The 27480-nt window shown below is 40.4% G+C and overlaps 1 protein-coding gene across 2 annotated transcripts in view; it reads left to right on the top strand.

Annotated features, from left to right (window-relative positions):
- Positions 1–27480, top strand: part of CCDC88C (coiled-coil domain containing 88C) — a 138338-nt gene that overhangs the window by 88243 nt on the left and 22615 nt on the right. For both annotated transcript variants that reach the window (XM_050953170.1, XM_050953169.1), the window contains exons 11-20: positions 2847–2993; positions 5677–5821; positions 8776–8957; positions 12086–12223; positions 13823–14893; positions 17985–18109; positions 19011–19152; positions 19923–20111; positions 20743–20904; positions 22838–23115. In XM_050953170.1, coding sequence (XP_050809127.1) covers positions 2847–2993; positions 5677–5821; positions 8776–8957; positions 12086–12223; positions 13823–14893; positions 17985–18109; positions 19011–19152; positions 19923–20111; positions 20743–20904; positions 22838–23115 — 2579 coding nt within the window. The remainder of the gene's footprint in view (positions 1–2846; positions 2994–5676; positions 5822–8775; positions 8958–12085; positions 12224–13822; positions 14894–17984; positions 18110–19010; positions 19153–19922; positions 20112–20742; positions 20905–22837; positions 23116–27480) is intronic.

Raw genomic sequence — 27480 nt, 5'->3', positions numbered from 1 at the left:
TTCATTCCCACGAAGAATACACCCAACCATTCTGCTTATCTAATACAAAAATGATTTATAGCCAAACCAATTCTCAGGTCAGTTGTGCTACTCTAGGGTTATCTGTGGTGACATTAGTTATAATATGCTGTGCTAAGAACAATTCTACCTTCCAGGCTCTGAGATATAACTTTATAAAGCTATCCTGGAGTAATTACTTAAATTAAGTTTGCACTATAAAGATGACCTCAGAAAATGGGTGCAAGTAAATAATGTTGGCCCAACTTTAACAGGCTTCTGCAAAAGGTTCTTAATTGAAGATTTCATCAGAAACCTTCTGATCTGACAGGTCTTCCTCCCCCTTGCCCCTCAGGCACATGCATGGTGTGTACCTCCCATTTCTCAGATATTATGGTTCCCAACAATGTGTGATTTGCAAACAGAGATCAAATATGTGTATACCTTACTTGGCACGCAGTTAGACTCTTCATGAGACACTTAAATAATCAGTTCCTGCTTGGTAAGCAGTTTCAGAGATAGTTCTGAGGTGATGTTTATAAGGTGAAACACCATCTTACTTCTCACGGTTGTGGTCCAGACTCAGCAGGACAGTTTGTTAAATATATTCTGATTGACCCGTTGTTTCAGTATGAGTATTTTTGGTACTCGTTTTACACCCAGCGTGCTGCCTGTTTTTAACTCCACTCGTTCTCATCTGTTTTGGTATCAGACAGTCTAAGATATCCATCCTCTCTGGTCAAACCTGGCCCAAAATTTAGGTCTTAAAATATCAGAGTTTCAACATTTTCTCTTTATTCATTTACTCACAGACGTCTCTATTGCAGCCACCATCATAGTATCTCCTGTGAGCACAAAGTGCAATCATCCCTATTTTACAGATGGGGAACTGAGGCACACATCGATTAAGGGACGTCTCTAGGTCTAGGATATCACTGGAACTCTGTACCAGAGCCGGGAAACGGAATCCAGAGTTCCCGAGTCCCAGTCCAGCCTTAACCACAAGAACATCCTTTCTCTTTTTATAAAACCTAAAACTAATAGAAATGTTTTTCCATGGATTCTTACCACTAGTGGAATTGTTCTAAAAACATATTAATCTAAAGTTTTGCAGCAGCTTTGCACTAATCAGTTTCAGTGTGATGGGGACTTAAAAGCCATTCCACACAATAGGTGATGGACGTGTTGGTTCTAAGCAGTAGCAACAATAACCACGGATTTTTCTTTTCTATGGGCCAGGAGATTTTTTTTTCCTGCCAAAGTTTATTTCCAAGAAATTGCAGCACATCTCCACCCCACAGCACTCTCTATTTCTAAGGAGGGTAGCTGATGGCTAGAGTTTTGCATACTGCGGGAAAGTCCTATAGGAATGGCAAGAAATTCCTGAAGATTAGTTGGTCAACTGCTGACTCTTCCCACTGGCTTTAGGATAAATTAGGGTTAAATTGAAAGCCTTTATAGGCTTTCTCTTTAAGTCAGCATTAATAGACTGGTTATGGTTAAGGGTTATGTATATATTAGGTTGGTATGCATATTAGAGCATGAACACCATTTCATAACAGTCTCTGCAAACTATGTTCTGAAATGGGACAGTCAGACCTGGGAGTGAGTCTTACTGAGCTGCTGTGAGACTTTTGAGGCCACTGATTGTATCCTTCCAAAAATGGGAAGGCAGCTGTTGTCCAACGGATCACCACAACTTACTCATTCCTGATAATCTTTCAGTAGTCCATGTGTTTTGAAGGTTGGTTGTCCGAGAGAGCAGACTTATTCACTGATATCAGCAGAGGCTTTACAATTTGAAGGCTATAGTCCAGCAATAAACTGTCAACCCATAATTATTTCTCCATGGATGTGTGCATGTTCCATTTTTTCTGTATGTTGGAGGAAAAAATAAACTAATAAAAATCTTTTTAGCGGAAGAAGGTAAATTGCTGGGGGGAGGGGGGTTGTGCCCACTCCACCCTCGGTTCCCCTGTGTAACATCCTGCTCTTCCTCATCTTTCAAATGCCCATCACTTTCCTGAGTGAGAGAATTGTAGGCCTTACATGTATGTTTCTGATATCAAAAGCTTTTAAAGATAAAAGTAAGCAGTCTTTTTTTTTAACCTGAAATCAGACAATTTAAAGCTGTTCTGACATGGTCAAGAATGTCAACCAGATTTTATGCTGCGAACATGCATTATTTCTGGAGATAAGGTATATGAATACATGATGCTGCAATTTTTGCTTTGTTGTGGTTCAAACAACAAGGAGAGCACCATACAATTCACCAGACTTGTTCCTGGAGCTGTGCTAGAACTGCTGTAGCTGCAGAACCAGGTTGGTTTGTGTTCCACAAGACACAAACCAAAAATGCTGCTGGTCTAGAGGAAAAACAGAACTGTTCATACAGGTAATGTGTCAGGTGTTTAAGAGGTCATTGCAAACCAGTGCATTAAGTGAAATAAAGCCATGTACATGAGAGAGGGAAAGAGAATTCTTTTCTGATGTTATTGAAAGGACTTTTTCATGTAAATGTTCCCATAACCTCTAAAGGTCTAGGTCTGTTTGTTTAAATTTTGCACTCTCTGTCTTCCAAGTGCTTCACCAGCATTGATACTGGAACATTTTACAGTATATATCTTTGTCTTCATGGGTTCTTCATATGTAAAATTGTCATTTTAGAGGTAATGATTAAAAAGTGCTATTCATAGTTAAATATCCAGTATTTCAGTGCCCTTGTTCTAGGTGTGCTATATATCCTTTTTTTTCAAACTATAGTATATTAAAGTTGTCTGATGTTTGAAATGTAAAATTCTGAAACTAGGAGATTAACTTCATATGCTGTTTTTCTTTTTGCTTTATAGGAATTAAGAGAAGACAACATCATATTAATTGAAACAAAGGCTATGCTAGAAGAACAGTTAACAGTAGCAAGAACTCGTGGTGATAAATTGCATGAACTGGAGAAGGAAAACTTGCAATTGAAATCCAAACTTCATGATGTAGAGCTGGTACACACTCTTTATTTAACTATGACTTTTTTAAAAAATCATATTTCTAAACTAGATTGCATACTCTTTTTACATAATCTGTTGGAGTTGGTCAAATTCCATTTACAAAGTTTTCAAAATATCTCAGGCCATGTGATCTTTGTGTCAGTGCAGTGCATCGTGCATGCTTAAAATAGCATGACACTCAACTTACAATAAAAATATATTTATATTTTGTATTAAATATATAAAAAAAGTCTGCTTGGGAGAAGCAAACGGTTGGACAGATTTCAGGTTACATGAGCGTATATCACCAAGTTTCAAATACTGAACCTATGTACATGGATGTTAGAGGGTTTAGAACGTATTAGTTTAAAAAAAAGAAATCTCTTACACATGGGGAATGAAAATCTGCTGCAATGAACAACTGTTCTTGCTGAAAATAAAATATATAGTTATTGCAGCAGGTCTATCAGGCATTGACCATTGCAGAAAAAAAAATGTTCTCAATATTTAATACTACATAAATCAGAGAAAAGGGGCTTATTCATCTGAACACAAATGAGAGACTTAAGACCTGGCAGTTTATCACTCACAACTAAAAGGCTAATAAATTACATTGGACATTTATTATTGCATTAAACATAAGAAATGTTACTTCATGTGCCGTAATTTTAGTTACTAGTGTTCCTCATTCGTATGGGTTCGTTGTTCTGAATTCTTGCAAAGTGTGGTCATTTATTAACCTGAAAAAGATTTTGCTGGAATGGAGGTATTGGTCAGATCCACTAGTGTTATGCTAAATGCCCAGCTAAGAACACTGTAAATTAAGAAACGAATGATACCCAAGATTTTCAAAATTGGCTCATAATTTTGGGTGCCTCAAATTTTGGGTGCCCATCTTGAGATACCTTGAAGAGGCATGACATGCAGAGGGCTGGCACGCCTTTCAGGTGTCTCGAGTTGAGCAACCAAAAACGTATTTCTCCAAATCACTAACCTAGCTGATGCTTTTCATGTTGGGTGTGTTTTGCCTGTCTTAGTCTATTATGTCTTAGTGTATTATGTGACAGATAGAGATGGTTGTTCTCATTTCAATGCAAACAGCATGCATGTAAATATTATTTGGAGTGATGCAAGTGTTTATAAGGAGAAAGGAGTGAGGCGTGTGTGTGTGTGAGAGAGAGACAAAGAGAGAGAGAGAGGAGCATGCCTGCGCCTATATGCTATACCAGTACATTGACTGGGAACAGCTATTCATCACTCTCTAAAGTCTATCCCATTCAATACCAACTCACTTTAATGGACATTTTTCTATGCATATAAGCCTATTTTTCATCTGTTGATTAGAATAATTCCCATTTTGTCAATCAGCAGTAAAAAAACTGACTTCCATTGGGAAACATTGAACAATGTCTCATTGAGCCCATGAATATTTGGTGCATTTTGCATGTGAAAGGCAAGAATTAAGTCAAGAAGTTAATGTAAATTAGAAATTACTGATTTCCTACCCTAATCGCACTTAGTTCCAGTTACAGCATGTGGTATCACCTGGTATGGTAGTTTTTTGAAGTACATTATATTAATTTATTTTCCCTTTATTCACACAGTTTCTTTGTTAAAAAGCTGTGTGAAACTGACAATGATGTGACATGACGATTGCACTTCTTGGCATTTCAAGAAATGAAGAAAAAATACCTTTGATTCTGTGATGCTTATCTTCAGCTTTAGGAAGAGCAGAGAGCTTATTTTGAGCCCCGATAGTATAAAAAAGTTATGTCAAGTTAGTAGTGAAATTATGCAGGCTTGATTGTATTAAACATGTCTTGAATCGTCCATTTGATATTTCAGGTAAATAGAGATGGATCAAAACCCTGGATCTTTGTTTCATTTGAGATCTGGCCCATCCAGAGGGTGGCTTTAATCTTGGATCTGTGAGGTGTCTCTCTTAAAGAATAAATGGACACAGATCAGACGTCAAGAATTATAACATTCAAAAACCAGGCTGGAGAACACTTCGGTCTCCCTGGCCACTCAATTACAGACCTAAAATTCGCAGTATTACAACAAAAAAGCTTCAAAAACAGACTCTAACGAGAGACTGCTGAATTGGAATTAATTTGCAAATTGGACACCATTAAATTAGGCTTGAATAAAGATAGGGAGTAGATGGGCCATTACACAAAGTAAAACTATTTTCCCCATGCTTGTTTCCCCCCCACACACACACACACAGTTCCTTACATCTCCTTGTCAGTTGCTGGAAATGGGGCATTTTCATTACCACTACAAACAGTTCTTTTTCTCTTCTGCTGGTAATAGCTCACCTTAACTCATCACTCTCATTAGAGTGTGTATGGTAACACCCATTGTTTCATGTTCTCTGTGTGTGTGTGTGTATATATATCTTCCTACTGTATTTTCCACTTCATGCATCCGATGAAGTGGGCTGTTGTCCACGAAAGCTTATGCTCAAATAAATTTGTTAGTCTCTAAGGTGCCACAAGTACTCCGGTTCTTTTTGCAAATACAGACTAACACGGCTGCTACTCTGAAACCTCTCTTAATATTGTATGTTGTATAGAGGGGTCAATTCAATTCTTGATGCATTCATCACTCCTAGTAACGATAACTGTGCAAGCCTGATCAGGCTCCCTAGTTAATAAGCTCAGCATGACGTTCCATTTGCATGCTCTTTCCACAGGACCGGGACACAGACAAGAAGCGAATTGAAGAGCTGCTGGAAGAGAATATGGTACTGGAAATTGCGCAAAAACAGAGCATGAATGAGTCTGCACACTTGGGCTGGGAACTAGAACAGCTGTCAAAGAGCACGGACCTCGCAGATAGTAAGTAGCAGTCATGAGGCGACTCTTAATTATTATTGTGCTTGCACAAGGTTTCCTTGTAAAAGAAGAGGGGAACAAGTTACTGCATTGGGCCGGAGCAAAATCTCAAACTCCAAGCTCAATAGTTCACATGGCGAAATAAATTTCCGTATTTAACCACTTGACACAGTAAAGCTTCTAACAACACCACAGCTTCCAGCTTCTTTCCTTACATTATGTAACTATTAACAATGACTTCTTTATATTTAAACCTCCCTTGAGAAAGTGCCCAAAAATAAACAAACACCCTCGTATACTGCACAGTAATGTTCCAAGCACAAGGTATTTTTAACTAAATAGTGTCTGGGAGGAGTCGATGACCCTTCTCTACTCCCAGCTGATCTTTAAGTCCCAGGTAAAACCCTATGCTGTGAGATAACTATTTTTAATAGAAGGTGAAAAATGAGTGGGAGGGAGGGAAATAACTGGCTGGATATTTTTTAAGTGGGTGATTCACTTTCAGTAATTATATGCAAGACATAAAAAAAAAAATCAGTGCCCTGTATCATAGGCTTGATATTTGGTTTCTTTCATATGATTAATTCAGTTTATAATACTAGGATACAAAATCATATTTTTAAAGAATCGTGGGATATATAACAGGATGTTACTGAGAAGTTTTCAGTATCAGAACTTTACTGAGCACTTACCTAATCCCTCAAAGACTCATGCAAATACTTAGCTTTACACATGATGAGCAGGTTCGTTGATATCAGTGGGGCAAATCACGTCGTGTAAACCTTAGCACGTACACATGTCTTGGTAAAATCAGGGTCTTGTAAAGTGACTGTGTGTAAAAATGCACTACCACCTTGCTCCTCCGATTGGCTTGCTGTGTGTATTCTGACCTAAGTCTACTAACAGTAGTGACTAATTAGTTCTTATTACTTTGTTAGCCCTGCAGAGCAAGCTCAGCAAAGTTCAGAGAGGGTGAACTGTATTCTGATTCTTCTTGGGCAGCAAAAATACGGTTTCATCAACGTTGAAACATTTTGGGAAAACAGTGCAATTTTTCTATGACAAATTTGAGACAATGCAAAAATTTCTGCCTTGTTTCAAATTGCAATTTTTGTTTCATTTCTGGTTTTTCCCCTCCTTTGTTTGCTTTTTCCTGTATTTCTTTTTTGCTGCTTAATACATTAGAATGAATGATGTCTCGGTTCTTTCCCATTTTACATTTTTGTTTTTTGTTTGTCCATTTTTTAACCTTTCAAAACTTCCTCGACTTCAGAAAAGTTATCAAGGGGGAATAATAATTAATGATAAACTTTGTAACTCGATCAGTCTGTAACTCTTCAAAAGTTGTAGCTATTCAAAACTTCACCAGAGTAGCAAAAGAAAAGTGGAGGGGAGTCAATGACAGCATTTACTTTATTGCACTCGGTAGCAAAAGGAAAAAAGGGCGGGGGGGGGGAGACAAAATTTTGAAAATCTGAATAAAAAATCATTAAAATTTTGGGAAAAAACCAAAAAGTAATTTCATTTTTTTGAACTCTGTGAAACGAAAGCAACTTAAAAATTTCAAAATCTTTCACAAAATGTTTTCCTATTTTTCAGCCAGCTCCATTTATGAAGTTCCAATTAGTTACACTTTATCCCACTGAGGACAGCTGAATTGTGCAGATGTAACTGAGAGCACAGTTTGGTCTCCAGAACTTTTATTTTAGCTGTGGTGGTGATCAGGAAAGAACCCAGCTTGACTGTTGGATCTCAGGTTGAGTTTGGAAGGATGACACGTAGGAAACCTCCCCCCTCACCCCCCTTTTTTTTTTTTTTTACTTGTAAACTGCGCACTGTTGATACAGAAATCAATGGGTAACAATAAGCATGGAAACCAATAAAGCCACTTTTAAAGTCTTTATTTCAGAATAGAATTGAAATTGAACCATGCTGATGGTATTAGTGTTAAACGTCGATGCAACCAAAACTCACCAGCATATTGCTCATAAAGATCATGGATGTTGTAAACCATTCAACCTCCTAGGAGTTTCTGCCAGTTGTAAATGCTATTTAAGGGGCTGTAGCAGCACTAAATTTTGTCTTTCTTCTGGCAAGGATGAATATTTTCTAATACTAGAACACAGAGTTAATGTCACTTGCATGTTAAACATATGATTTTTATGTAGAGAGTAGATCTGTGACATTTGAAACAGGAATAGATTTTTAGTTACTCCAGTGCTGAGTTACTAAAATCAAGCACTGTGGAAAAGGTAAATGTGCAGTGGAGATGCTGGTATTGGGAAATGTCACATGAAATGTGATAAAACTTGTGAACTCTAAACACCTGGAGTGAAATCCTGGCTTTGTTGAAGTCAATGGCAAAACTCATACTCATAAAGAATTCTCTGTGATTGATGCTTAGTGCATGTGTATCCAGCCTTAAAATACACACACTGCTTCAGTGTGTGCCTGTTAAAGCAGTTGGGTAACCCAGAGCACTGGCACCCATTCACATGAGCAATTTCAGTGGTTAATATACAAGTTTTAATTGGCCATGTGCTGAAGCTGCAACTTCATGGTATAAATGATTGAAAATGGCGTTTTTCCTAGTGTCAGATATTGATTTTTTAAGAATTTCTATCTCAGCAAAAGTGTGTCACACCAAACGTTTCTAGTTGACCATTCAACTTAGTAACTAACCCGACTCTTAGATATGAGACTATAAAGATAAGCAGCTTTTGCTATATCATGTCTTTGGACACTTTCCTGTTCATGAAGGGGTGTAACTATTATTTATGGAAGTATGCTCCAATTTTTTAATGTAGGTGTTTTTACTTAGGGACCACTCTATCACCTAAGATCAGCTGAAGAGCTAGGGGTCTGGCCCTAATTATCTATGTTTTGTGATCCTAGAAATGATAACATGTTTATGAATGTGTATTAACTCCTGCATTCTGATTCTTATGTTTCAACAGCTAGAAAGTCCTTTGTGTTTGAGCTAAACGAGTGTGCATCGAGTCGCATTCTGAAGCTAGAAAAGGACAATCAGAGCCTGCAAAACACTATACAGGAGCTCAGAGATCTCTCTCTGACCACGGAAGAGAGCAGCCTAAAGTTTGTAGAGCTGGAAAAGGAGAATCAACAACTTAGCAAGAAGGTAAGTCTCACTAAGTTCATGCTGGCCTAGCTATCTGGGAGCTGATTCTGCTGTTTCTAACGGTGTGCTGGAACTAGACCTGTTACACTCTGCAGCTTACAGCATTCCTGAGTGATGCTTGATGGCAGTACTGTCAACTCTGGAGAGTTCATGCATGTTCTGCATGCGGTTCTCAACTCATTTTTTTTAGTGCTTGCCTAGATAATTATAGTCATCCTCTTCCTTGTATATGCACTTCACGGAGCTATTCTGCCACTGGCAGATTGTGCTCTTGTCTCACTTCCTGTTCCTGTCAGGGCCGGCTCCAGGCCACAGCGCGGCAAGCACATGCTTGGGGCAGCACGCCGCGGGGGGCTCTCTGCCGGTTGCTGGGAAGGCGGCAGACGGCTCCAGTGAACCTGCCGCAGGCATGGCTGCGGACGGTCCGCTGGTCTCGCGGCTCCAGTGGACCTCCCGCAGACACGCCTGCGGCAGCTCCATCAGAGCCGCGGGACCAGTGGACCGTCCGCAGAAACGCCTGTGGGAGGTCCACCGGAGCCGCGGGTCCGGCTAGCGGCAGAGCGCCCCCCGTGGCGTGCCGCCGTGCTTGGGGCGGCGAAATTGCTAGAGCCGGCCCTGGTTCCTGTGACAAGTATTTCCTCAGCTTGTTCTGTTACAGGGGAAAAAACAATGGGCTGCACTCATCCTTTGTGTAATTCCTTGTAAATCAGTGAAGTTACATGAATGGTGAGTTCGGACCAGTATATTTTTAAAGAAACGTCCTCTGCTATTCATGGTCCTTGACTGATTTTTCTGCCTTGTCTCCTTTTCTGGCTATCACAGCATTCTGCTGCATCTCCCCTTCCCACAAAGCCATGTGTTCTTTTCATTCCTGGTAATGAATGCGCTGCTCATCACATTTTTTGCTACACTCCCTTATCGACGGTTAGTACTTCTAGCTCATGTGCCAGCCCAGCTCTGCCTTTGGAAAGGAGTGTTCCATTCTGCCCCAGCCACCTGCTTTGGTTTTGTCTGGCTACAGCATGCATTCTGATGTCCAATTAACTGAACCCACTGCCAGTGGGGAAATAAGATGCTTATTAGTTTGATGCATCTGAAGAATTCCCATGTAAGGGACTTAGTTCTCCTCACCCCTCTGCATAACACTATGCGTGTTATGGGGCCTACTCCTGCCTTTTTCTTTGCTGCTGTAACTAATGTCTTTTGTGGTACTGATACAAGCTTATACAACACTTTGGCCCTGAAACATATTGGGCTTCTCTCTTTGCTCAGCTTCCCGTTAAAGATGTGCTGGACCATTAGGATGCCCTAAATGAGAGCGCCCATTTGCTGTTTTGTAGATCGTAGTCTAGATGTAGATTGACTGATTATAATTAGCACAGTACCTGCCTCTATGCCACTGAGAGGGGGTTGGCATCCCCTTACTACAGGGAGCACTTTGGATGCTTTTGCCAAGGTGAGAGAACAAAATCCACTTCTCTGAGTCCCTATCTGGGCAAGAGAGAGAGTCTGCAAAAATTCATCTCTCCCTATTCCCACTCCACTCCCTCACGGCCCCTTTGTGATAGTGATTCAAACTAGGTTCTCTAATTAAAACACTCAGAACTTGAGATATGAGGGTATAAAGTGCCAAACAAATGTCTCTGGTGCCCAGCAACTTAAGTCATTTGAACAGCTGCAGTTGACTTTGACTTACCACATACATATTTCTTTGATACCTCAAGTTGTGGCACTATATCAGTACCAGCACTTGTGGGCCCAGCATTAGTCTAATTTGCTCCTGTTTTGGCAGTCGGAGAGTGTTACCAAGCCTGGGTTACCTAAAGGTTTGATCCCCACCCTTAAATGAATAGGATTACCCAATAATAGAGAGTGCCAGTGCAGGGGCAGGGCAGAATGTGTGGGCATGAGACTGAGCAAAAATGCCAGTGGGTTTAAAGTGTTGTGATCAAGAACAGCTGAGATTCATGAAACAGAACTAAAATATTTTGCTAATGATGCATCACTTTCGGAACAGGGAGGTAGATTGTGGTGGGAGCTAACCTAGTCTGCGAGTGTTGAGTGAATATCACAGTCTGATCATATTGCTGGTGACTGTGTCACCTATTCAAGGAGATTTGAGAAGAAGTTACTGCACAGTCATTTGCCTATGTCAGTGGTACATGGTCTGTTGATACTAAGAGATATAAGGCTTGTGAAGTATCTTACATTGGTTTATTGGGTGTTTTTTTAACAAAATGTGTCTTCCTCACACATGCTGTGTGGAGACCTATAATGCTGAGATTCCTGATGCTGACAAAACTGCATGTCCAAGAATGATCAATGGATTTTTGTAGAGTGGGAAGGTTTTTTTGTTTTTAATGCAGCAGCAAAGCAAATATGAATGGTGAGGGAGACTCAGAACTTCTACACAAGTGGCCTGTGTGTCAGATACAGGGAATGTAGAAAAGGGGTGATGATAGAGGAGGATTTAATGGAGGAAGAGGTAATTTAAAAAACAACGGTAAACCAAACCATAGTTCCCTCAGATTTGCTCGATAGTTAATGCAAGCAGGAAGAAAAGGACACTGTAATGTTGAGTGTGAGGATTACTAAAGACAATAGGACAAAATATTGATGTAACTGGAGAGATCAAAGAACTAGCAACCACATTTTTAGAAGTGTTCTCTAATTTCATGTGCCTCCATTTTGGGTGTCATGCAGAACACTTGTTCAAATGCAAGTCAAGGTGGGTTTGAGCAAAAATAACTACATGTGATGGTGTCTGCTGCTCATCCACATTGCTCTTTGGGAACCTTGAGGTATCAGGTGTGAAATCCTGGCCTCATTGAAAACAATGAGAGTTTTACCATTGACTTAAATAGGGCCAGAGTTTCACCTCTAGTCCCTGACTAACTTTCAGATTTCTGAAAATTCTGATCTAAATTTGTATAGTTGGTTAAACAGTGGTTGGCAGCTTTCAGAAGGGAAGGGTTAGTTTGCTTAGTCTTGTTGGTTTGACATAACCCTTCAGGAACAGATAGCATCCTGGCCATCTATTTAATCTCTACTTTTCAAAATGCCCTGGAATAAAACAGTCATGGTTCAATTTGTTGTCTGATGTATTTTGTGGTGCTTTCTCCGTGCAGATTGAGAAGTTGCAAAATCAGATTGAAAAAGAGAAACAAAGCAACCAAGACTTGGAGACTTTAAGCGAGGAGCTGATAAAAGAGAAACAACAGCTACAGGGTGTCATGGAAACTGTAAAAGCTGACAAAGACAGACAGGTGCTGATTTCACACATGTGATCCAAAAGCTTATGCTCAGTAGTGGTCATATCACCATGGCCATTTAGAGGGTCTCAATGGCTCGGGACTTGGTAATAACCTGCAGAGTCTATTGCATGCAGAACACTTGTTCAAATACAAGTCAAGGTGGCTTTGAGCAAAAATAACTACATGTGATGGTGTCTGCTGCTCATCCCATTGCTCTTTGGGAACCTTCAGGTTGTTTGTAACATTGGTTCTTCCCTGCCCTTCAAAAAGCCTTGACTAGACAGATTAGGATGTACAATTCAAATCCCATATTGCTGAAGAAGATTGGATTGATACCAGCTATTTGTCATAGTAGTTTTCTTAGACTTCCTTGATCTAAGTAAAAAAATGCTGAGAAAGCTACAACACTCATAAGACTGATATTTTAAATACCCTGCAGCCTTTACTGCTGTGATGCAATTCAAGTACAATATCACTATTACAAGCTGTCATTCATACTTAGTAATTTAATAATGGGGATAGACGTGCAGGTCATTGGAGAATGGTGTGCTTGCTTTTAAATATATTAAATTGATTTGTATGACAAGTCTGAGGTGAGGTTAAATAATAGAAGTAAACCTTACATTGATATGTAGTGCCTTTTATCCCGAAGCATTCTTAAGTGCTTTACAGATTTATACTCCAGGAAAACTCCACCTCTGAAATACAGCTGTGGTGAAGCACAGCTGCTGTGTAAAAGCACAAAGGAATTCTTCATGACATGATAGGAAGTGGACGCTTCACATTTAGGACATGAAGTGAAGAAAACTAGGGTAAGCAGAAAGTAGGGTAGAGATGGCCTTTACTCAGGCCTAACGCCATTTGATTTCAGTAGGTGTTCTGCCTGAGTAAGAACTAGGTAAAAATCTGACTAAGGATTTGAGTATTTGGTCCAACGTAACTACCTCAGCTGGAATCTGGCCAAGAAATCGTGATGAACTCTCTTCCCTTACAAAGAATATTTTTTTAATGAACTCTTTAACAACTACTAGTGTTTAGCACATTAATTTTACATCTTATAAGAAAAAGGGCACTTGTGCTTTCAGTTTTCACAGAGATGAGTGGAGAATATGAACCTGAAAAGAGAGGGAACAGTGCCGCTGAGCACTGTGCTAGGACATTGGTTCAATCTGACTCAGAGACAGGAGTGGCTGCTCATAAATCATCAAGTCCAAGCTGTTCCATGGAGATCTCCCATCCATGGACTGACTCTGCCTAGACCTGCTTAGTTCAAGATTTGAAAAGAATAAAGCACAATGTTTAACTCACTAGTACCTTGAGATACCTCATGTATGGTATTAAAAGGGCTAGATAAAACCAAATTTTCTTCAAGAAGCCTCTTCCTTAGTTTGGATTGGTGAGGAGGGTTTGAATCAAGGATGACAGTGGCTAATGGTTGAAGAATTTGTGTTGTGTTAAAGGGGCATTGTTTTGTTAATACAGAGTTCTGACAGCTTCGAGGGTAAATTGCCAGACGGTACATTGCTCTAAAAAAACATACTCACTAGGAACACCTCAGGTACTGTCTACTCTACTATAGATAACTCTCTCCTTGTTTTATTTTTAATGTAGATTAATGACCTCAAACAAGAGAGTGACCACCTCAACCAAGTGGTTTTGTCCCTGAGACAGAGGGCTCAGGTTAGTAGCGAGGCCAGAGTAAAAGACATTGAAAAAGAGAACAAGATGCTCCATGAAACAGTTATAGAAACTAGTAGCAAACTCAGCAAGCTGGAGTTTGAGAAGAAACAATTGCATAAAGATTTTGAACAGGTTAAAGAAAAGGTAGAACGAGTGGAGGAAATGGAGAAAGAGCTCCATCGGCTAGAGAGGGAGAATGAACAGCTCACAAAGAAGGCAGCAGCCATGACAATTGTAACAGAAAAAGTTGAGGTTCTAGAGCAGGAAAATGGGAATCTGGAAGTGGAGAACAGGAAGTTGAGAAAGTCCCTGGATACCTTACAGAATGTTTCCATCCGTCTAGAGGACCTGCAGAGGGACAACAAGCAACTGGATGAAGAGAACCTGGAGCTCAGGAGGGTGGTAGAGACCATGAGATTCACCAGCACAAAAATGGCACAGATAGAGGAAGAAAATAAAGAGCTGGAGAAGGAGAAAGAGGAGCTAAGAAAAAATGTGGAGATGTTAAAAATACTGGGAAAGAAGTCGGAAAGGCTGGAGCTGAGCTATCAGAGTGTGAACTCTGAGAATCAGAGGCTTCAGCAGATCCTGGAGAACAGCAGCAAAAAAAACCAAGAGCTAGAAAAAGAGCTTCAGGGAATGGAAAGTGAAAATCAGGTCCTCCAGAGAAAACTCGAAGAGCTGAAGATTTCCAGCAAACGGCTGGAGAGGTTAGAAAAGGAGAACAAAGTGCTGGAGCAAGAAGTGTCCCAACTGGAGAAAGACAAAAAGATGCTGGAAAAGGAAACAAAAAGGCTTTGGCAGCAGATGGAGTTGAAAGATGCTATTTTGGATGATAACACAGTAAAGCTGGCGGCTGTGGAGAAGGAAAACAGAACACTTGAAAAAGAAATGGCTCGATTCAGAGATTCGTCTAATAAGATGAAAGAATTTGAAAAAGACAATAAAGACCTTATAAAGCAAGTTACCATTGATAAAAGAACACTAGCTACATTGAGAGAGGTAATCAAAATAATAATATTGCCTTCATCATGTGTATTTTATTTATTTAATTTATGGTATGTGGTGTAGACAGTGGTCCATTCAATGCCAGTTTGATCCAGACCATGAATTAGGGAGACCGAGAGACCCTGTGTTGTGACTCTAGGCATCACAGGTTGTGCTGCCCGAGGAAGAGGAATCCTAGAACTGCAGAGTTTGTCTTGTGTCCATAACTCTATAATCAGGCTTAGCTTTGCATTCACTATGCTGGAGTCCTGACCCTTTTCTGCTGTGGCACAAGGCAACACTACTTATTGTGCCTCATGTATTATACAGTAGTGGCTCTTTAAAAGCATACCTGTTGCACAAGGTTAATAAGCACCTGTTCCTGCAATTGTATCCATATGGCTGGAGCCTTCAGCCCAGGCAGAGCCCTGTTAAAACTAGTGGGGTTTGAATGGACACATTCAGATGTGGTTGCAGGATTGGTGTCCAAGGAAGTATTTCTAGTATTCAAAGAATTTTCTGTAGAAAGTATAAGGATATGTAAGGGAATATTGTAGATATTGAGATAACTTAGTTAAATGACCAAGTTTTTAAGGGATGCCACAGCATAAGCACAGAGCATATAATTATTATTATGTTGAAAGTTGGTTTTCTTTTAAAAGTCTTCAAGCCACCCATGTCTAGTTTATAAATTAGGCTAATGTTTTTCAGAATTACTTTAAACAAGATAAAGTGAAAAGCTGAGTGCTGTTATTATCTATACTTCTGCTTAGTCTTCTGTGGTCTAAACAAATGATTTCATATGTACAAATGGAGCTAAATTTCTTTGGGGAGATAACATTTGAATTTTTTAATTAAAAAAATCACACATTTGTTAATTCAATCTAGCTGCTGTTCAACATCCACTTTCTTTAGTTTCAGAAAATGTTTCTTGGGGAAAAGGTTGTAATCAGTTGTCTGCCCCTCTCCTCCCAAGGATGGTTTAAGAAAGGATCTCGGTGAGGAAGTAGTCTTAGTGCTTGTCTACAATTACAGCATCTTAGCACAGGGATAGGCAACTTACGGCACGTGTGCCAAAGGCGGCACGCAATCTGATTTTCAGTGGCACTCACACTGCCCAGGTCCTCGCCACCGGTCCGGGGGGTTCTGCATTTTAATTTAATTTTAAATGAAGCTTCTTAAACATTTTAAAAACCTTATTTACCTTACATACAACAATAGTTTAGTTATATATTATAGACTTATAGAAAGAGATCTTCTAAAAACGTTAAAATGTATTACTGGCACGCGAAACCTTAAATCAGAGTGACTAAATGAAGACTCAGCATTCTGAAAGGTTGCTGACCCCTGCCTTAGCACTTAGTGAAGACGCTACCTACGCCAACAGGAGAGCTTCTCCCATAGGCATAGGCACTCCACCTTCCCGAGAGGCGGTAGCTATCTCCACAGGAGATGCCCTCCCATCAACATAGCACTGTTTGCACTGGGAGTTAGGTCTATATAACTGTCACTTGGGGTGTGGATTTTCCATACCCCTAGGCAACATAGTTATATAGACATATGTTGGTAGTGGAGACCAAGCCTTCACATAAAGCCCTGAGATAGATTTAAGTTCAGGAATTTTGCCCAATATTTTACCCTATCTTAAATCCTTACATCAACTGACAGTGTCCTCTGGTTTTTAAATTTAAATTTTAAAACTACATAGATATAAAAGAAAATTTATGGCAGTCATATTGTCAGTAGGAAGAACATGCATAAACAGTTAAAGGAATCTGCACCTTCAATGTCAAAATAGGCTTTCACACCCATAATCTATATCCTATTGGAATATAATCATCTCAGAGGTCATGCAGAACCATTTAAGTAGCTCTGGGTCCTGTGTGCAAGCTTAAATTTGACACGTGTTATTTATAATACTGTTTTTCCAATAGCTTATTTGAATTACTGAAATACTGGGTGAAATCCTGGCTCCATGGAAGTCAATGACAAAACTCCATTGACTTCAGTGAGACCAGGATTTCACCCGTTGTTTAATGGGGGATGTATAATATGCCTAAATTTTCAAAAGCGTTCTGGGTGCTTAGGAAACTCAGGACCCTTTAAAGGTGTCTGCAGTTGGGCACCCAAAATCATTTGTTGCTTTTGGACATGGAGTCTGACAATGAAACCAAGAAGATTACCTTACGTGTCAGTATTTCCTTTTACATACACAGAGCTCATCTACACAGGGAAATTTACTTGCATAATTATATTGGTATAATTATGCCACTATATTTATACTAGTATAACTCCCTGGGTGGACACTTGTTTATTCTGGCATAATTAATATTGCTTTGAAAGCAACATAGCCTAAACCAGAAAAAGGCACTTGAATAAGAGAATAAGAGTGTCCGCACTGGGAGTTATACTGCTATAATTATACTGGTAAATTTCTACGTGTGGACTAGCCCTAGGTTTAGGAAATACCTTCAATACTGTAAATGCAGAGGTTAGTAAACTGAAAATCTTATTTAATTTTCACAGGAAATTGGCAAATTGAAGTCCCACCACTGTATAGGTATTTGGTTTTCATTAGTTAATTTTTGTGCTATTCAGAAGATTTTTTAAAAAATTACTTTTACATGTAATTCTAAAACTTTTTTTGTCTTCTTCTTTTGGTTGGATTCAGAAGACTGTTAGCTCCCTCTGCTGGCCTAATATCAATTCACTAACAAACCTGTGCTAATGAAAGCATAAAGAATTAAAAACAAATTAGGAAAGGCCAAAATCTGAAGGAAAAATCCTTCTATTTTATTTGAGAAAACTACAAATAGAGAATGAAAATAGATTGCTGTTTAAAAACAAAGCAGCTGATTCTCCTCTCACAGTGATGTACAGTGCAGCTGCTCGTAATTTACACCGGTCTGAGAGAAGAAACAGGCCCCAAAAAACAATGAGTGAGATCCTGACCCCATTGAAATCAATGGGAAAACTCCCTTTGACTTTAATGGGGCCAAGATTTCACCCAATGCCCTTATCATACCTCAGGGTTTTTAAAATCACTGGTACTGTGTAATTATCGCTGTCTTCTGTATGATGGTTAATGATGTTAGTGTTGTTACAGGATTTGGTCCTTGAAAAGTTAAAGAGCCAACAGTTGTCTAGTGAAATGGACAAACTCAGCCAAGAGCTGGAGAAGATTGGATTGAACAAAGAGCTGCTGCTGCAGGATGATAATGGCAATGACAAGTGAGGAAACTGAGTTCCTTTAACAGTGTAACTCCATAACTCCTTAAACCTGCTAACCACATCCTTTTGCTTTTTTCATTTTCACATTTTGTACCCCTCCCACTTCCACCCACTCCCATTGAAATCATGGTTTCATGTCCTAGACAAGAGAGACTACATGAAACCATTTGTCTTAGATTTTGTTTTCTAACAATAGCAAAGCCACTATAACAAGTATTAATGGAAATCATGCAGGCTGGCTACCACAGATGGGTGTTCTGTATCTACTTGAAGGAGAAGTGAATTCTAGTTCAATGTCCTGTACTGGTGACATTAACTTTGTAAAATCATTACATGTCTTCATACTGCAGTACATTTGGATTACAGCTGTTTTGTGTCCCCCTATAAAGGTATGCCATGGACATCCCTGATGGGCAAGTCCTATAGAATTTAACAAAAAAGATCTTCTTTCTATAGGCTTTTTTGAACTGTCCTATAGAATTTAATGGATGATTATATCCTTAATGCAGAATTTTGTTGGGTTGGGTTTCCCCCCAAACTATAGAAATCCACAGCAGGGATATAATTTTCTATTAAATTCTACAGTGTGCTTAGGAAAAAAATTAGAAGTGTTATTCTATATTGAATTCTGTAGTTTTTGTTTCTTCCATAGAACTGAATTGATTTTATCCCATTAAAATCTGTTGGACTTTCCCATAAGTAATTTTTTTCCTCCTTAGTAATCTTTCAATTTACTTTTGTCCAAATGCAAAAATATAGAGTAGTGATGGAAACCAGGTGTATATGAGAGTAAATACATGTAATTATGAGATATGTGATGTGGGAGAGAAATGTCTGCAAGCTAGATGGGTGCATGTTTTCCAGTGACAAATGTTGGAATGTTATTCTCATTGTCTTTCAGCAAATATAAGATTCTGGAAAGCAAAACTGACTCTGCATTAAAGACAACACTAGCCATTAAAGAAGAAAAGATTGTATTGTTAGAAGCTCAAGTGGAAGAGTCTCTTAACTTGAATCAGCAGTTGCAGAATGAGCTAAATACGGTAAGAGGAAACTCCATTTTAAGGTGTTAGGTTTAGCTATTCTGTAGGTTGGTACGGCACATGCATTTTTACTCCAGAGGAACAGATAGCCAAAAAAAACCCTACTTGACTTAAATGCCTTCTTCTATCATATCCTAGCCAATAATAATAATAATACCGGCATTATTGGGTTTTTGGAGTCCGGGATGAGGTTTTCAAGAGTGCTCAGGTTTTGGCTTAGTCCTGTTTCCTTTAGAAGTCATGGAGTTTTACCACCATCTGTTGTCTCTTGTCTTATGTTTAGATTGTAAGCTCTTTGGGGCAGATACCACCTTTTTGTTCTGTGTTTGTTCAGCACGTAGCTCAGTGGGTTCCTAGTCATGACTAGGGGCTCTTAGGTGCTACAGTAATACAAGTAAAAATAATAATCCTCAATGAGAGCAGAGTTCTGCCAATGTTGAATGCTTTTAAAAATCCCCACACCGGGTATCACGTTTATATTATTTTTATTTATTAGGAGGCGGGGAGTTCAAGTGGAGAGGCACCTGACTGGGAGTGAGGGATGTGCATTCTTTTCCTGATTTATAATTTCACCTCTGTGTCTCACTTTCCCTAGCCATAAAATGTGAATAATGATTCTACACCTCCCCATCTTTTATAAACTATCTTGAAATCATGAGAAAAAATTCTGCATAAGACCTAATTATTATTATTGTTTTATTTATTTGAGTGTGCTGCAATTACTTTCCAAAAAGCCAGTTTTACAAGCATATTTCTTGTCTACTTCACAGATAAAGAAGGACTTTGAAGTTCTTAAGCAAAGTCAAGAAGATGGGCAATGTATGAAGAACTCATTAAAATCTCCTGCAGAAAAACTCGTTTCCAACCACCAGATGAAAGAGAAATGGGAAACAGGACACCGAGAAACAACAATGGAGCTGTTGAAAGTGAAAGACAGGGCTATAGAGCTGGAAAGGAATGTAAGTCTTCTCCTTCAGGATGCGGGTATAAGGCATTTGGGGATGTTTGTGTCATTTTTTAAAGTAGGAAGGAACCCCGAGTTCTGTGTATTCAGAGAGGATCAATGGTCAGAGTGCTAGCCTGGGACTCAGGGGTTTGATTCCCTGCTCCACCACAGGCTTCTGGGGGACCTTTGGGAAGTCCATGCCTCAGTTCCCCATTTGCGAAATGGGGCTGATAGCCTCACAGGGGTGTTATGTGGATAAATACATTAAAGATTGTCAAGAGCTCAGATACTATGGTAATGGATCATACAAGTACTACAGCATGGAATAATTTTATCATTGCAGGGGAAATTTACCCATGTGCAGTGAACCAACACCAGGCCTATGTACCACGTAAACCCTCACCATAGGGACTATGTGGGACTTGCGTGACACATGGGTCTTGTGCTGGCCTCTGTCCAGGGATGAATCTTGCACCATAACATCTATCCGACCTTTGATTTAATGCTGTGAAGTATTTGCTACTAAAACTTCATGGCTTAAGGGGTATCAGAAGTTTGTTCTCACCTTTGATAGGGCTCTAAATAATCAGAACAGCTGTTTAATTTTTTTCTTCCCCAACACTTCCATTCTATTTCTCTGTTAGAATGCAGCTCTCCATGCTGAGAAGCAGCTGCTGAAAGAACAGCTGAAGCATTTGGAAATGCAGAATGTCTCTTTCAACAACCAGATCCTGACACTACAGAAGCAAAATAGCTTCCTTCAGGAGCACAACACTGCTCTGCAGACCCAAACAGCCAAGCTCCAGGTCAGAAGAACCAAATGCCAATGTCTCAGGAAACTTTGAATTTGATTTTAGTTGTGTAGAGAGGATGGAAGCTGAGAAGGAAGATTTCAGTGTTGACAATAATCAGATGGTGCTGAAGCAAGGGAATTGAGATTCAGATCTGAATTTCCTTCAAATTAAAAAGGGTTTGGATCCAAAATTTCAGCCTTGGCTCATCACTATTAAGAAATTGCTATTTATAGTACTTGGGAAGAAGTAATTACAGTATATACTCGTTCATAAGCCGAATATTTTTGGTAAAAAGATGACGCATCAAAGAGCCAGGGTTCGCTTATAAACGGATCTACACCAACATTAGAAGATTTTAAACTCTATGGAATCATTGAATTGAATATCTAATACAGGGACTGGCAACCTTTGACACGCAGCCCACCAGGGTAAGCACCCTGATGAGATGGGCCAGTTTGTTTACCTGCCACGTCCGCAGGTTCTTCCAATCGCAGCTCACGCTGGCCGTGGTTCGCCACTCCAGGCCAATGGGGGCGACAGGAAGTGGCGGCCAGCAAATCCCTCGGCCTGCACCACTTCCTGCCGCCCCATTGGCCTGAAGCGGCAAACCGCGGCCAGTGGGAGCCGCGATTGGCTGAACCTGCGGATGCAGCAGGTAAACAAACTGGCCCGGCCCACCAGGGTGCTTACCCTGGCGAGCCACGTGCCAAAGATTGCCGATCCCTGATCTAATACATTGTAGTTTTGTTTACCTGGAGCGTCTGCAGGCTCCTCAGCTCCCTGTGGCCGCAGTTCACCATTCCCAGCCAACGGGAACTTCCCACAGTTCCCATTGGCTGGGAACGATGAAGCGCGGCCACAGGGAACTGAGGGGCTCCACGCCTGCAGACGCTCTAAGTAAACAAAACGTCCCGACCCGCCAGCGGCTTACCCTGATGGGCCAGAAGCCAAAGTTTTCCAACCCCTGAAATCTAGGGTCGGCTTATTAAAGGGTCATACACTTTTTGCTATTTTTACCTATCCATTTTTGGGGGTCAGCTTATAAACAAACAGGCTAATGAACGAGTATATACGGTCGTTATCCAGATTTACTATTCCAGCTAGCCTGTTATATATATATTCCTTCTTTGTGTTAGTTCTTTTTTTCTTTTCCTATTGTGTCCCAGAAAGAACTTTCCCTGGGGAAGTGAGAATGAGGTGGCATATCCAAATCAATGTATTTCAGCTTTCAGTCATTTGATTTCTTGATGAAAAATAAGAATTTTCCATGAAAACCAGAAACCTTTGAAGAACGATTTCATTTAATTGAAAACCCAATTTTCTATCAAAGCAGTTGCAATGGAAACTTCCTTAACTAGCCCTACTCTGCCCTCTACTTCAACTTTACTTTCTTCCACCTTTTCAACACCACTTTAGATTCACTTAGACATACTCATAACCACATGGTCACCACAAACCCAATGCACCAGGTAACTACCAAAAGTGATCTGAATTGAAATATAGATTTCATACTGGCCCCCTGCACAGTGGAGAATTTCACCCCCACTTGCGTTAGATGAAATTAACAAGCTTCCATTCAGTTGTATACAAACATGGAGCAATTTCAGTTCTTGTAGACTCTTGTCAGTTATACATGGGACCCAAATGTTCCAGGTTACTTACCTTTCACAAATCTAGTCTTAATATTGCTGTACCAGCTTTGAGATTATCTTGTTACAGGACAAACATTGGTCTCACGTATGTCATGACTTCTTATCCTGTACATTACCAGTAATACTAAAAAGTTGCTCAAGTGTCCTTTCCAAATTTCTTCATGTTCTCAGTAACTGTATAAGCATCTTTTGTGTATGTTTACCTACGTCTGAGTGTATACTGCATAGCATGTCCTTGGTGTGTACCAACATTTGTATATAAATATAATTACTTTTTATTTGAGAAACTTTAGGTAGAAAATTCAACCCTGAGCTCCCAGAGCACTTCACTGATGGCCCAGAATACTTTACTCCAAAACCAGCAGACAGCTAAGGAAAATGAGAATGAAAATCTACTGAAACAGAAAGATCAGCTAAAAGCTGAATACGAGTCACTGCTGCAGGACCACGAACACTTTGCCTCACTGCATGAGCGACAGTCCACAGAATATGAAATGCTAATAAAGCAGCACAGCTACCTGAAAACATTGCACAAAAATCTGGAACTGGAGCACAAAGCTCTTGGGGAAAGGTATGAATTTTTAAAATGCATTACAATGTGCTGAATAGTCACTAATAAGGGAATTACAGTTCAGCAATACCCAAGGCAATTGCATATCTAGTGTGTGCTAAGTACTCATATTGCAGATTTCTATTTTCCTTTTTGTTCTCTGAGAGTATACATAACTAGCATTTCATTAGAGTAAGTCATTGCTTCTGGAGGCCTTCCTTCCTATTCTTACTTTCATCAAGGGGTTAAGATTGGAAACATAATCGCCTGCAAAGGAGTAGGTGTTGCAAGAGGGTAAATTTGGGAATTACCAAGCAGGTACCTTTCAATGAAATGTAGGATCCTAAGTGCTTAGACACTTAGGATCCTTGATCATTTAGGCACTTTTGAAAATTTTACCCTTAATGCCTTTAAAATGTAGACCCTTAAAAGATTTCCCTGGTCCTGTTTTGTGATGGTAGAGTCACAGGGTAAAACCTCTAAATCAGCTAATTAAATAGCAAAGTGAGAATGATGCGTATCTTGAGAACTGTGAAACAATATGAATCACTGAGAATTGTATGGAGGAAAGATACGGATTATTGTGATAAAAGAGGTTGTCTTAGAGCAGTGGTTTTCAACCTGTGGCCCGCAGACCCCTAGGGGTCTGCAGACTAATACCTAATATTTCCAAAGGAATCCACACCTCCATTTGAAATTTTTTTAGGGATCCATATATGAAAATAGGTTGAAAACCACTGTCATAGAAGCTATGTCTGCCCTGCAGTTAAACACCTGTGGCTGGCCCCTGTCAGGAGGTCACAGAACTCATGCTGTGGGACTGTAATTGCAGAGTAAACATTCAGGCTCAAGCTGGAGCCTGGGCTCTGAGATCCTCCCACCCCACAGGATCCTATAGCCTGTACCCTGTCTCTAGCCCAGACGTGTACACAGCAGTGAAACAGCCCCATGACCAGTGAGCCCGAGTCAGCTGGCATGGGCCAGCCGCAGGTTTTTCTTTGCTGTGTAGACATACCCTCAGAGGCCCTGTTGGGATAGATGTAAATTATGTTTTTTATATATTTTGTTTTGCTTCTACTTTTCACCATCTATGCCATCTTGGTGCTTCAGTTTGCACAATGAAATTAGACTGATCTGTTTCACTTTTAGTTGAGTCGTTTTCACTTTCTGGTGATCGTGTATTGATCTAATGCTCAAGAATGTGTTTTTCCCACTCCCTGCTCTAAAGAAAAAACACCAAAGAATTTTAATTTTAATGTTTTGATTATTTTCCCAACATATCTGTATTCACATTTAATTATTATATAAAAGCTGAACTGGAGGCTCAGATTAAGTTGACACTGTCCTAGGACGTGGATTAATAGAAACTTTTCTTTCCTAAACTTGAAGGATCTGGCCACACAGTGTGCAGCAGGATTTGATAGGGTACAGAAATAAACGTGCTGTGATGAAAATATCCATTAGAGGTGTATGACAGGACAGCTGCCTGACTGTCAGCTAAATGAGCTATAAATGATCACACAGGCACCATCCCTGCTTGCTGTGTCTTTCACAGACTGATTAATGGTTCCCACTGATGTGAGCCTTGCCTTAGCTTAAATGGTTGCAGCCTGAGGAGTCAGTAGTTTGCTGAAAAATACGTTGTCACTGATAAGCGCTCTGATCATCATTGCCTATGCCAGTGATAACGTTTCAAACTCTCTTGCCCCAACTATTGCTGGGACGTAACTACCAGTGAAAAATGCTGGCATGGAAACAGAAGGTGACCTTTTGTGTACTCAGAACAGATTGATTTAGGCAGTTTTAAGAGTACGATGCGCTTCTCCATAATCTCATCTCATCTCAGGTCAAGTTAGGAAGATATTAGTCAAGGTGATTTGTGTAAGGCCAGCCTGTATCTTTGTTCAGCTGTCAGAAAAAAATATGCATGTTACATTTTTTTTAATCTGTGTACAACATGGGGCACAACTGCGTGAGAGCAGTCCAGGGAGGAAGTTAGCAAAATAGCAGGCAGCAAAGTCATCTGTTTTCTTCTGCTACTCAGGAGATATTTAACTGATGACAGGAAATTTCTCACTTTCACCTTCAACTAGGATGCACCACCCAGGAAGTGCACCCAAAATTTGTAAGTGCTCCTCAGCATGACCAGTAGGCATGAAGTAATTGTCTACTCTATAATGTGTCTGAACAAGGTTTTTTTGTTCCAGGCTACAAGACAATAATTTTTTTCTCAAATGATGATCATGAATATAGATCCTAGTCCCACCACATAGATTGTATCTAAGCAGGGGTGAAAGTAACTTACAGGACTTACCGGTACTTCTGGAGTCCTGAGGGGGCCGTGGCCTCATCCTGAAAAGGCATGGCCTCTCAAGATTTAAAGGCCCTGGAGCACTAGCTGTGGCTCGGAGACCCAGAGCCTTTGAATCAACCAGGGGCTCCCAGCTGAAGAGGTGGCTGGGAGCCCTCAGGAGAAAATTAAAGGGCCCGTGGCTCCAGCGGCTGGGAGGAACCCGGAGCTTTTCGGAGCTGGAGCAGGGATTTAAAGGGCCCAGAGCTCCTGCCGCTGAGGGAAGCCCTGAGCCCTTTAAATCCTGGCCCCAGCCCAGCCACCAGAGCCGTGGCTGGGATTCAAAGTGCTCTGGGCTGCCCGCAGCTGCGGGGAGCTCTGAGCCCTTTCAATCCCCGCCGTGGAAGCCGGTGCGGTCCAGCATGGCGTACTGGCTCTTGCCAGTATGCCGTACCGAATCGGACTTACTTTCACCTCTGTATCTAAGTTCAGTGAAATAGTCTGCCAAAGCTTAACCATACACAGAAGCTGTGGGTTTGACTTGGCAGGGAAAGGAGTAGTTGACGTGTTACAGGGCGTCTATTAAAAACAACATTTTCTTTATGCTGTCGTGTGTTTGGCTAGCTTGTGCTGAGAGGAACTGGCTCCATCTTCTGCATTTTTGGAGTACTTTGGATACTACTTATTACTAAGGAATCATAATAACTAGCCACCACTGCTAGAGATTACACAGTTCTGTATGGCTTGCTGTGTAGAAACCTGTAGTCCATCACAGATATTGAAATAACTCTTCTCACTGGAGAAAATAGGTCCTGCCAGGCAAGGTTACATGCTGCAGGGACTTGCATTATCAACTTAACAATGCTGGTTGGTAATCCTGCTTGTGGGCTGTTTCTACATATGTTTCTCATCATGGCTGTGCATTTTAAAAATGTTCTCAGTCACAAATATCCACTCATAGTATCGGTACAAACACAGCAGCAGCAAGTGGAAGCCAAGTAATGTTATCAGAACAGGAGTGTAGAGGAATACGGCCATTCAAGTCCTTGATCAGTGTAGGCTGAATCAGTACTGGGATGCACTTGGTCTGCACCTAGAGTGAAATCTTCCCACCGTTGGACTGTCACCAGTGCTACACCAATGGTGGGGATACTAATGAAGACTAGCCATTGACTGATTTACCTCTTGATTATCTAACCCTGCTCAGAGTTGGACACGTGGTGTAAAGCTGCTGGTAGCAAATCTATACTAGTGTCAGTCAAGCTGCAGAAGCACGAGGGCAGTGATAAGAGAGTTTCTGAAAGGCTCCATACAGACAAGGCCTCGATGACCTCTGTCAGGATATTGACACAGAGCTGGTTTGGTCAAACTCTGGGATTGACATGGGCTGTCTTTCAAAAATAATGCTTGAAGCCGGACATGAAAGTCTCAACTAGAGCCAAGATCCAAAGGCAAAGGATGAGGTATAAAGAAAGGGGGTTGTAAAAAAATTTTTTTTTTAAAAAATCCATAAATGTTTTCACAGAAGAGAAAATAATTATAGAATCATAGGGTTAGAAGAGACTGCAATGGTCATCTAATCTAACCCCTAATACCTCAGGTTTACGTGAGAAACTATCCCCCACATTCAGGATCTTCCATTCACCATGTGGACGCTGAACACTCAGTATTTAAAATGTCCTGTAGCTGAAATAAACAAGGTTAATTCAACTCCATTACTGCCCCCGGTGATGAATAGTAAAGAGCAACTTTTTGTCTGGCAGACAGGTACTCCTCTGTGAGGCAGCTCACTGGGCTGGAATTTGGAACAGGCTGTAATGTGACCCCTGAGGGAGAGGGATGAGCCTGAAAGAGAAATAACTTGGCCAGAGTCAATACATTTGGTGCTGCTCTCTTTCATTTGTTTTGTTTTTACTGTTTGCTGTGGCTGCAAAGTAACTATCCTTGGTCTGCTTTCATCTCTCTTGAAATGAGAATTGCCAATGCCTGGTTGGATGAATGCAGTAGAAGTCTATTTGTTCGCTGTACTTTTTTAATGTAAAAGCAGCAAAGAATCCTGTGGCACCTTGTAGACTAACAGACGTTTTGGAACATGA

Source organism: Gopherus flavomarginatus, chromosome 5 (genome assembly GCF_025201925.1).
Source record: "Gopherus flavomarginatus isolate rGopFla2 chromosome 5, rGopFla2.mat.asm, whole genome shotgun sequence".
NCBI classification, from domain to species: domain Eukaryota; kingdom Metazoa; phylum Chordata; order Testudines; family Testudinidae; genus Gopherus; species Gopherus flavomarginatus.
This window is presented reverse-complemented; position numbering and strand designations above follow the sequence as displayed.